Here is a 12,690-nt window from a genome sequence, read left to right on the forward strand (position 1 = left end):
CCAGTCAACCTACTGACCACCAGACATCCTAGACTCAACCCCCTGAAACCTCACCCTTTGCCTTACATGGAAAAAAACATTTCATTGAACTCCCCTTTTGTGTCTCTCCCCTATGTAAGAATAAAGAATTCAGGTGGCTCTCTCTCTTTCCACAGACCCCTAAGGTCAGAGAGCCATCTCGGATTTTGAAAAGGTACTTCTGTGTGTTGCGTGCTTCCTTTGCTGTTTTTTTAAGTTGTTGAAGTAGTCAGAGTTTGTGAACCCAGCACAGGTCATCAGCTCAGTTAGATGGCAATATGGCACAGTCAGTTGAATATAGTTAACATTATTCATACAATGTGTACTTCCAAATAAGAGAGGCTTTCGAATGTGTTCACGATGCAGAAATGAGGAACACTTAAAATAATTATCCTGACCTAAGAATAGGTAAAATTTTCCTAGGACATAATTTGATCACTATCCAATGTCTATAGAGATCAAAACACCACATTAAATATTGCCTGTCAATCAAAAATAAAATAAATTAAAAACTTCAAAATAGATAAATTAAAGAAGACTGTTATATAATCCCAGCTTCTCTGGAGGCTGAGGCAGGAAGATCGCCAGCTCAACACCAACCTCAGCAAAGTAGCAAGGCCCTAAGGACTTAGAGAGACCATGTCTCAAAATAAAATATTTTAAAGGTGGGGGGAGGTCCTGGGGATGTGGCTCAGTGGTTTGACCCTGAGTTCAGTCTCCCTCCCCCCCACCCCAACCCCACCAAAAATGACTGTGAACTTGATGTGCAGGAGGACTAACTAGGGTAGGCTGCCACCAGGGAGAACCAAGACACACACCTGAAGCGGCAAGGAGCCAGCTGTTTCTTCAGTCGGACAAGATTTCACACTATCTCTGCAGCTGGGATGTACTAGCAATTTATTTTATTGAAATGTGGAACATTTTCCTCCTAAAAATAGGAATATTTTATGTTATCATAAAATTACCTTTTATTAGCCTATTTTCAGTTATTTCAAATCATGAGTGAAGGTGAATTTCTTTGAAAGCCACATTAAACACTCACCTGCCTACAGTGGGCCAATATTTTCAGTAAAGATCTGCACCCAGGAAACATTTACCAGAGAAGCAGGGGACACTAAACTCAGGATCAATTTGGTATCTTTCTGTTCCTTTAATGTATGAGCTCAATACTATCAACTTTCCTCTTAGAATCACCCTCATTTGGAACAAAGTTAGTAACTCTGCCCTCTTTAAACAAACAAATAAAAAGTCTTGAATTTTAGAGAACTTATTTAAATTTCATAGTTTGCCTAGAACTGAGAGCAAATGAATAAATGGGGGTTGGGGGGTGGAAATGTCCTAACATTCCAGCGAGACCAGATTCCTTTAAGAGTCTGTCATATCAGGAGGAGGATGCTTCCCTGGACAACTGAAATAGCTACACGGAGGGGAGAGGGAGAAAGACAACTCTGGAATTGTCAGTGAGGAGCCTGGAAAAGAAGAATCAGTAGAAAAATATCTCACCTGTCACCAGGTGAGATAAGAGACTCTGAAGCCACAGGCTGCATTGGATCTGTCTTCACCCACTGAGGTTTAAGTACTTAATCCAAAGTACCCTTTGCCTGAAGCAGAAAGGAGGGAAGGGGAGGGCTGGGTCCTTCTGGGCAGGGGTGTGGCTGCACCTGGCTCTGAGGCTAGTCAAGTGAGAGGAGGATGATGTCACTTCCTGAATCCCTCCCATTTCCTATTGCCAGGCCCTGTCTCCCCAGTGCTCAGAGCTGGACACACCTCCTTCCTGCCTCCCCCTGCCATGGGCTACACAGTGCTCTCCTGTGTGTTTTTATGTTTCCTGGGAACAGGTAAGTTTGGAAAGAGATGAGGAAATCCCTGCATTAAATTTCCCAGGTCCTGGATGAAGCTGACTGTGGCAAGATGACCTTCCTTAGCTGTCTCCAGCTTCTGTCTTTCTCCCCACCCCTCCCCGCAGGGTCCATGGATTCTGGCGTTACTCAGACCCCAAGGAAAAGGATCACAAAGACAGGAAAGAGCACCGTGCTGGAATGTTCTCAGTCTAAGGGTCATGACCGAATGTACTGGTATCGACAAGATCCAGGGCAGGGTCTACTGCTGATCTACTTCTCCATTGGTGTCAATGACATTAGCCAAGGAGAGGTCTCCAATGGGTACAGTGCCTCTCGGACAGAGAAGCCTAAATTCTCCCTGACTGTAGAGACTGCCACCCTCAACCAGACAGCTCTTTACTTCTGTGCCAGCTCTCCTTTACACGGTGTGTCTGGGCCACCTGCTCTCTGCACAGAAAGACAGGCACATGGGTGAGTTATTTGGTCAGAAGAGCACAGAGGCCTTCCTGATTGTGGGCTGTGGGATACTCTGAGCTTGAATGGTCCTATTGAGTGTGAGCCCCCAATTGAGCTTAGGACCACTTTGGGTCAATGTCACCAGGTGAGATAATGACTCTGAAGCCACAGGCTACACTGGATCTGTCTTCACTGCCTATTCTATCTATCTATCTAGAGGGGTTATCCACTTGTGACCTTCCAGGGGAATGAACCCAGGCATTTGATATGGCTCGTGATTTGCAATGCGAGCATTTCTTAGGAGCTCAAATACAATGTGGTTTCTCTGGTCCTTTTGTTGTTGTATCCATCCACCCTGCAACGTCCCCCACTCCATTCTGTTCTCCGCTGACAGTCCCTTTGCCTTGTGTGCCCTTTCTCAGTCATGGGTCCTCTGAGCACAGCTTCACCATTCAGCTCTAGACTTTTTGGCCTTATACTGAGAACTATTTGCTTTCTAAAGCTTTACTCCAAGTTTAATTATTATTAAATCTGATTCAGAAGGTGCAGTGGTAGAGATCATGGTCTATTAAAGTAATTCTTCATCTACTGCCCCACACCATAATCTCCGATGAGATTAATTTTAGTCTGAAAGACTAGGTAGACTTTTAATTGTTATCTGTATTATTATCTGTATTTGTTGAATTTCAGAAGAATTCCCTTGGCCCACATGGGACCAAAGCCAGGAACTTGGAGATGCTCTTTCTATCCAGACACTGGAATGAACCCCCATCTCCCCTGCATTGAGGTCCCTCCTGGGGGTTAATGAGTCCAGGCACAGAAGCACAGGATAAAGCCAGAGCATAGTGTGAACATTTTGCTAAGAGTCTTTCCTCATGTGCTTTCTCTTCTTGCCCATGAACCTGGATTATTCAGCAAAAGAACCACAGGACTTGGTGACTGTGCAAACAGTATTTGACTTTTTTCACTTTCTACCTATTCTCATATAAAATAATGTCACCATTTTTATTTCTATTAGTCTCTTATGGGATCTGTCTCATCTAATTTCTCCCTTAAAATAAAAAAGTATTTTTCCTCAGTTTCCTCCCTGCTGTCCATACACTCTCCTTCAATCTTCTCAGCTATAGTAGAAATTCTTCTCTCATAAGCTATTAACTACTCCTTTTCATTAGCTCCTGGATATTTCTAGTATATTTTATAGAATTTTCCATCTGTCCTCTTTTTGTTTTCTGTATAAATACTTTCCCCTCAACTTTTTCAACCATTGTCATGGTCTTAACTGATGTCCACTGGGCACTCAGAGTTGGACGCTCCATAAGTGACTCAAAGAATTCATGGCTGAATTTGTCGTCTCTCCAACTCTACGTGCACCCGTTTTGGTGGCACTGTATTTCTGTCTCAGTGAATGGAACAATCATTCTAGGCTCTTCTTTTCTCTTAGCTTTCACATTAAATCAGTTTCCAAAACTATCATTTTTATAGCATACGTCATTGTAGATTGGGTTCTCACAAAACTGACTTTACAGGGTGTATTGTCCCTAAAGCAAAGGACACAGTAAAAGGACACCATGCCCTTGAATGACCCTTTCTGTGGTCAGAACCCTAGGCAAGCAAAGGGAACGATGAGAGCAAGCCTGGGCTGGAAAGTCCAGATACGAATCATCTTGAAGGACACTGAATTTTTCTTATGTACACTGGAAGCTAAGGCGAGGTAGTGTCATTCTAGAAAGCTACTCTCTTGCATATACATCAGGAAGGTTGCTCCTTGGGATTGTGGTCAGTCAAACAAGCAAGCTGAGACCCATGATGTCACTGCCTCTGCAGCTAACATATAAAACCCCTCTCTGAGTGGGGACAGGTGTGAAACTGAGGGCACTCTGTGGGAAGGATATAAGTCACTCATCCAGCCAACTGGCACTGGATAAAAACACCCTGAGGGAGAAGAGGCACTCTTGGTGAATCCCTTGAGGGACAGAGGTGCTGTCAGCCTGCTGCCACTGAACTCTTCTTGAAGCAGTCTCTGACCTCCTCTATACTTTCTCCAATAAACCATATGTCTTTCATGTGGTCTCTGGGTACTTATCTGCAACCTACTCTACTGCCCTGATGCAACTGCTCTGTTGGGGAGACAGAGGGAGATCAGCATGTGCAGAGGAGTTACTGGAAAATGCCCTGCAGTCAACATGGATGGCTGTGAAAGACAGGAAGTGGGATTGGGCACAGCGAAGAGTTGGGCTCTGCCACAGCCTCCACAAAAGCTTTGCTGGCCCTACAGGGAGCTCCAAAGCCTGACCGCCCCGGAGTCATCTAAGTTATGGCAGGGAGACAGGTCTTATGCCCATTTTCATTGCAACGGTGTCATTGGACAATCACATCATTTCACTGAGGCCACACACTTGACAAGGAGGAGCAGTCCCTTTAACCAAAGCAATTTACCAAAAGGGCTGTCAGCATCCATTCCCAATGCATGTGCTCACGTGGTTCAGCTGCTTCTCTCCTCACTGTCTCTGCTTTGGTGCAGATCCTCATCATCTGTTACCGAGGAAACGATAAGAGGCCTTGTCATTGGTGTGCTGGCCTCTAACCTCGCTGCTTCCATGTTGCCACCAGGGTGACTGTGACCATGATATTTCACATACTATGTGAAGCCCTTTGTGAACACTGCTCTGGGTAGAAATGTGGCTGCATCGTCCACATTCACTCCAGCTCTGTAGGTTCTGGTGCAGTTGAACTTCTTCTATTTCCCTGAATAGACCACACTAAATTGCTCATTGCACCCTTGCAAACACTCTTTCCTATATCTGAACGGAGCTCTTTCTGACTGCCTGAGTATCTTGTACCCATTTTTCAGTTTACAGGTCAGAGAGAAGTTGATCCATAGAGTTTTTCTGACTCTTGTGGACAGAAAAGATTCAGCATAGTTTATATAGTCCTGAAGTACTGTGGTTATGTTTTTTATGATTATTTTTATACTGGCTCTTCAAAAGACTCTGTATTCTTTATATTAAGAGTGATCTCCTTCTAATTTTACATTCCTAGAACTTGGTACAATTTCTAGCTCAGTGGAGGAATAATAGAATACAATGGCGGGAGGAGCAGTCACCAAGTAGTTCTTCAAGACTTTATTCCAAGTATCATATTTTCTAACTTCTGGTACATGGTATTTAAATCCCTCACACCTCCCACTTACAAGTTCTTTAAAACAAAGCATGTTTGGTAAGGAGAAGTGTGGAAAGTGAGAGAGGGTATTTTACTAGACCAAAAATACATAGAAATATATGTAACAATTTTTATCTGATAATAATACTTCATGGTAATATATAATTGACTGAGAACAAGGGGAAAATGAACCATAATCCCAAATATTCATGGGAGCATACTGCAGGAGAAATGAAACCTGTCTTCCTTAATAGAGTCTGGGTTTTAAGGCAGAGGACATGTAAAAATGTGTCTGTATGTACATATTTGTTGTTTTTATTTTTCAATTTTGAACACAAACTTATATATCCATCTATTGGGATGGATTTTAAAATATATTTAGTTGAAATGTTTAGTAATTTGAGTTCATGCTCAGAGTTCTGGTTTTATTATGATGGACAAAAAGCAGAGTGTGGAGCAGGGATAATGAATTGTGCTCTAAGAACCTTTGCAACTTGCAAGTGCTGGCTCAGCATGGTTGAAAACATGGTATAGGAGCTCATAAAAGGCACTTAGTGGGGATCCAGACATGCAAGCCACTGCATAAAACCTAAGCTCCCATTGCAGAAGGCCTTATAAGAAGAGCCAGGTCCCCCTTTCGCACTCTGCTTCTGTAAACATGCTTTCCCCTTGAAAACTCTTAAAAAAAAAATTTGTTCTAATCAATTATACAGGACAACAGAATGCATTTCATTTCATTGTACACAAATGTAGCACAACTTTTCATTTCTCAGGTCATACACAATGTAGAGTCGCACCATTTGTGCAATCATACGTGTACCTAGGGTAACTCATTCCACCATCTTTCCTGCACCCATGCCCTCTCCCCTCCTGTCCCTCCCCTTTGCCCAATCCAAAGTTCCTCCATTCTTCCTATGCCCCTGACCCCCATTATGAATCAGTGTCCACTTATCAGAGAGACATTCTGCCTTTGTTTTTTCGTGATTGGTTTACTTAATTTAGCATGATATTCTCCAACTCCATCCATTTACCTGCAAATGCCATAATTTTATTCTCTTTTAATGCTGAATAATATTTCATTGTGTATACATACCACAGTTCCTTTATCTATTCATCTATTGAAGGGCATTTAGGTTGGTTCCAGTTATATAATGTGAATTGAGCTGCTATAAACATTGATATGGCTGTGTCACTATAGTATGCTGATTTTAAGTCCTTTGGGTATAGACCAAGGACTGGAATAGCTGGGTTAAATGGTGGTTCCATTCCAAGTTTTCTAAGGAATCTCCATACTGCTCTCCATGGTGGTTACACCAATTTGCAATCCCACCAGCAATGTATGAGTGCATCTTTCCCCCCTATGTCCTTTCCAACACTTGTCGCTTGTATTCCTGATAATTAATTGACATTCAGACTGGAGTGAGATGAAATCTTAGAGTAGTTTTCATTTGCATTTCTCTAATTACTGGAGATGTTGAATCTTTTTATATATATATTTGTTGATTGGTTGTATTTCTTCTTCTGAGAAGGGTCTGTTCAGTTCCTGAGCCCATTTGTTGATTGGGTTATTTGTTTTTTGGGTGTTAAGTTTTTTGAGTTCTTTATACATCCTGGAAATTATTGCTCTATGTGATGCACATGTAATAAAGTTGTTCTCCCACTCTGTGGACTCTCTCTTCACATTATTGATCATTTCCTTTGCTGATAAGAAGCTTTTTAGTTTGAATCCATCCCATTTATTGATATTTTATTTTCTGATTGAAAACTCTTACACACAATCATATATCATTTTTTGAAGTCCTGTGCACAACAATGTATTATTTTAGACAAGGATATTTATTCACTAGATAGCCTATAAATGTTGTGAAAAACTGGTAAGGAGTGCTTAGAATTTGGAACGTTGATCTCTTCTGGGCCTGCTGGTGTAAAATAAAGTTTGATTTCTCCCAAGTGCTGGTTGTTGTTTCTTGCCTGATTCCTGCAACAGTGTGGTCAGATTAACTCTCAGAGTTAATTCCACTTCCACATGGAGCCAGGGCCCTGAATCAGGAGGCCATCCTGGTTTGGAAACCAGGACCTTCTCTCTTCCTTCTGCCTCTTCTGACGACTGGTGAGTCCTTTTGTCATGATATGAAGTTTTGACTCAGCAGCTCTACCCTCTGGTTCTAGATTTTTCCATTCTGGCTGAATGTTGGTGCCATTTTATCTGTTGCCCTTATTGGAATCTCTTTCTTTTGTAACTTCATGGACACTGGAAGGATGACAAGGTCCTGAATCCCAGAGTTCCTATGAGAATATTTTACTGACCCAAAACTGTATACAGACATACGTAATAATATTCTCTGGTAATTCCCTTATCCTTTATTGATGGCATTTAAAAATTACCAGAAACTGTTTCAGAGACTTCTCTACCTAAAGCAGAAAATGCATTTATCAGTAAAAGTCTGGCCATGCATGAGCTATTCCTATATTGGGCAAGAAGGACACATGGTTCACCTTCTAATTACCCCTTTATCTTAATAGGGGTTGAGCCTCTCTTAAATTTCCTACCAACCCAACATCTATGCTTTTGTTCTTCCATCTCTATTTAATCCTTTCTACAGTGAGGTATAGATTTTGCATTAAATCATTGACCAGGACTTGGGTCAACTCATCATTCATCTTTAAATCATCTCACAATTGGCACAACTGGGAGCCCCTCTTCTAATTGATTTAAAATCCATCAGAGAAAATCTTCTCGAATCTCTAAGTGTCCAGTTCACTTTTCATCTTTTTTCAGCAAGGGTGAGTAAATTTTCATTTACTTTTTCTTTCTCAGCACTTCCTACCAAGATAAGATTAGTTTTTATTATAAAGGCAAATGCCCAACATTATTAATGATTACCTTTGTTTTACAGGAGCCCCAAATGGGAAAAGATTATTTCAGGGTTTGGTAATTCATAATTGTTATATTCCTTTGGGATGTATGTGAGAGAGCAAGCATGAGCAGGAGTCTACTTGTGTTATATATGAATTATATGAACACTGAAGGCATAATGCTCAAATGGTGGAGATATAATAGACAGAATCCAAACTCGATGGCAGTATGATGTAAACAAAAATTTTATACAACACACACACACATTATTATATTTTTTGTTTTAATAATTCCATAATGTATACATATATCAAAATGTCACATCATGTTGTTCACTCCTCATAAATATATGCAATTATTTGTCAATTTAAAATAAATAAGAAAATGGAAAAGAAATGGGATAGCTTTCAGCTAAGACAGTTTAAATAGCAGCATAATGTAAAATTTACTTTTTTTACTAACTAAATTTAAACAAGTGTTTGCATAAAATTCAGATTCAAATGATTGCTTACAGCCCACAGAGAGCCATGAAGACATGTGTGCCTTATTCTGGGTAAAAAAAAAATTAATTTTTTTAAAAGAAAATATCTTCCTTCTAATTAGAATTTTTGGAGTTTTACTCACCTTCGATGAGGAAGATTTGCTGACCTTTTCATTCTTGAGTAATTGGATATACCTCCTTGTGTGTTCTTTTGTCTCCTGGGAGCAGGTGGGTCTAAGCAATATTTGGTAAATCTTAATTACACGCTTTCCAGGGCACAGCCCAGGTTCCAAACACTGCAGCATAAGGCTCTCCCTTGGGCTTTGTCTCCATCTGGTCTCCTCACCTTACAGGTCCCATGGAAGCTGAAGACCCCAGACCCCAAGACACCTGACTGCAGAGGTAGAAAAGGAGTTCTCAGAACTTGGGCCAGGGAAGTTTATAACAGTATCTATAAGAATCAGAGTTGAATTTGATTAAGATGTTATTAACAAGAGACACGTCTCTGTTACAAACAATATTTTATGACAAAAGTTTATAATCTACCCTACTCAGGTCTGAAATCTGCAGAGCCTTCTGGACATCTCTGTGCCTCTGCTTTCCACAGCACAGCAGGGGTATTGTGTTCACTGCACAAAGATAGTGGTCTCAAGAGGCAGTAGCCTCCCATCTCAGGAGAGCACCCCATGCAGATGAAGAGCCTCTCCTACAGGAGTACAGAGTGGCCTTTTCCAGAGTCTCCAGCAAGAGATTTTCCTGTGCAATCTGACATGAGCTGCATCCTTACCTCTGACTTCAAAGGCCAGAAGACAATATTTCCTTAATCTTCTTGTGCTATCCCAGTGGGTGCAGAGGATGGAAAACTTCTCCCAGTCTGTTTCCCATTCAAATGGAACCATTCTCTGTTTATGAGACTAAATTGCACATATCAAGACCCTTTATGTACCCTTCCAGCTTCACTGCTCCTCAGAGAGAATAGCCCCTCCCTAATCCCACTCAAGTGCACATATCACCTCTCCCCATCCTGGTCCTGATCCTGGATCTTCAGCTGCTTGACACTGTTAATCTGCTCTAAGCCATATTGTAACACATCTCCTGCTTCACCCGAATCCCTAAATGATACGACCATTTACACAAGTTCTCTTTCTAGAGACCCAGGAATGTCTTCCCTGCCCTTGTGACACTGTCCTTTCACATCTAATGCATAATCACAAGTTTAAATTTTCTATTTATTAAAACCCCCCACATTCCACCATAACTTTCCAACCCTCATCTGATATTTCTCATTTGAATGATTCCAACATCTCCCAGATAATCCACCTATCTGGGGTCTTACTTGTGTTTCAACCCATTCCATTGATACTAGGCATTCAACCAAATGCTAAACTGTAAATGTCTCTTTTCCAACCTACAAATTCTTAAACTCCTCCATGTTCTGGTCGTTGCACACTTCTCCACTGTGAAACTCACATATCCTTAATCCACTCCCTGGACCAAATCATGAACAAATATGTCACTTCTCCCAAAGTTCCCAAGTGCTTTCTCCCTCACTCCTAGGCCTCTGCACATGCCATTCACAGGACCAAGAGTAATCTTTCTGTCCCTGGAGACCTGTGCATCCAACTAGCTGCTCCTTCATGTTAAAGCTATACTCGGCTAAACTCTGATTATGGCAAATGCCCCACAGAACCCTGAACTTCAATCAGAGTTCACTGTTGAATTTGTTAATAGATTTTTGTTAATAAGTTTAATATAAACTATGCTTAATGAGGTCAGGGATCATGTCTAAGGTTTTGGATTTTTGCATTTCTAACATAAGTATGTGTCCCAAACAGAATCAGTGGCTGCTATTCATTGAATAAAGGAGTAAACCAGCTTTCTATCTATCAGCTCTTGCCTCTCCAGCAAAGATATGATCTCAGTTTATTACTTTTCCAAAACTATTGCTGCAATTACTTTTTTTTTTCATTGTGGAAGACTGAATAATGATCCCTCCCAAGTGTTCATATTCTAATTCCTGGAAATTGTGAATATATTGTTATGTGTGGGCTAAAAGGACCCTGCAGACATGATTTAAGTTAAGAATCCTGAAATGGAGAAAATATCCTGGATTATCCGGGTGTGTCCGACATCATCACAAGACTGCTACAAGAGGCAGGCAGGAGGACCAGGTTCAGAGAAAGGAGAAGTGACAGTGGAGGCAGAGACTGGAGGGACGCACCCTGGAGATGGAGCAGGACCAGGAGGCAAATGCTGCAGGGACACCCAGGAGCCAGCAGAGGCAGGGGACAGATCCTCCTCAGAAGCCTCCTGAGGGGACGCTGGCCCTCCACTGAAGCGGCAGCTCCTTCCTAAGATGTTTCTTTTTCTCTCTGTTAATAGCTGCAACCTGCTAGTTTCTGCTTCTGTGATCATCTGTGCTCAGCAGCTGTGATGGGAACCAGAGCTGCCTGGAGAAAGGGGGAGGGTCAAGGCTACTTGCCCAAGAAAGTCTTGAGACACAGAAAGATACTGAGAACAAAGGGCTGTGCTCAGCTTTGGAGAAGACTCTGATGAGCAAACCTTGCTCTTCTGCATCACCAAGTGCCGCTTGTCTCTTTCTAGTGCCGTATTTTTCTGTGACACTGCCACAGGAGACTCTTTGTAGACACAGAAAAAAAAAAGCAGAGAGATGAAATTCATAAACATAAAAACAGAAGTTAATGAGGCAGAAAAGATATAAATGGTAGAACTAAGAGAAATAAACAAGATAATTGGAAAAAATAGAAAACTACTCGCCAACTACAGGACAGAAAACAAATATAATAAATAAGAAATGACCAGAGGAAACAATATCATCATAGAGACTGTTTTTTTTAAATATATTTTGTTTAATTCTCTGCAAATAATTACCTAACAGCCAAAATGAAATAGTTCACATTTTAGGAACATATAATTTAACAAAATTGACATTAATATGGATAGAAAGAGTAAACAGAACAGTGGCTACAAAATAAAAAAGACAAAATGATTGTCATAGAATTTCCTCACAGAAAAGCACCTTCCAGTTGGCTTCTCACAGGAATTTAATCGAATTTTTATAGGTCAGAGACTCCCAAAATACTGGAAATTTTCATGTTCTCTTGGACATGGTCCCTCTGCCTAGTCTATCAGAAACAATTTTTTCCCTACAAATCTTACTTAAAATGACACAACCTCTTTGAAGTCCCCCTCCCTAGAGCAGTATGGAGGTCTCTTCTTCCTTGTGCCGACAACAATATAAGCAAACTTCAATTTTTGTCATCATAGTGAGGCTCTGTTGGACATGTCTGACTGCTTGTTGGCAAAGTTAGTCCTTGAGAGACTAAACATCCTTCTATCCTTACGGTTCTGGAGCTTAGGTCTATGCATGATATACAAACTGATAAGCAATGGAAGCAAAGACCTTGCAGATTTGTTCACCTTCAAATCCTAGTGGAGTACTACATGTGATGCACACAGAAACTGTTCAATATACATTGGTTCAGTAGAATAAATTCCAACATACTCTTGGAGAATTGACCCTGAAGTTGTACCCTGCCATCCTCTGGTCATCAAAAAATTATTTATTAAGACTTTCAAGTCTCAGGTTTCACCCATCTTCCCTCATCAAGGGCAGGACCTATTGCTTACAGTAGGAGGCTGGTAAACAAGCCTCTGTGTGAAGAGCTGAAGGGGTGGCACAGGAATAAGAATAGTCTTACTTTTCTGATGTTAGTTGTCACGGCAGTGGTTTAAGCCCACCCGTTTCTATAAATGCCTCACCTTCACAGGAACAGGGGTAGAATATTCCAATGGAGGGATCCACAGTGACCTCTGGGTTCAGAGGAACACAGAGCTCACTGCCCCTAAGGGCAGTA

The 12,690-nt window shown here is 41.3% G+C and overlaps 1 gene segment (V, D, J or C); it reads left to right on the forward strand.

Moving 5' to 3' along the window:
• The first annotated feature begins 1,762 nt into the window (after positions 1 to 1,762).
• Positions 1,763 to 2,525, forward strand: LOC124086132 (T cell receptor beta variable 24-1-like). The segment is given in 2 exon segments: positions 1,763 to 1,856; positions 1,985 to 2,525. Coding segments are annotated over 2 exon segments (399 nt in total).
• Positions 2,526 to 12,690: the final 10,165 nt, after the last annotated feature.

This window comes from Marmota monax, unplaced genomic scaffold (genome assembly GCF_021218885.2).
Source record: "Marmota monax isolate L192 unplaced genomic scaffold, Marmota_monax_Labrador192_F-V1.1 WCK01_AAM20220418_F8-fsc00122, whole genome shotgun sequence".
Taxonomy (NCBI): Eukaryota; Metazoa; Chordata; class Mammalia; order Rodentia; family Sciuridae; genus Marmota; species Marmota monax.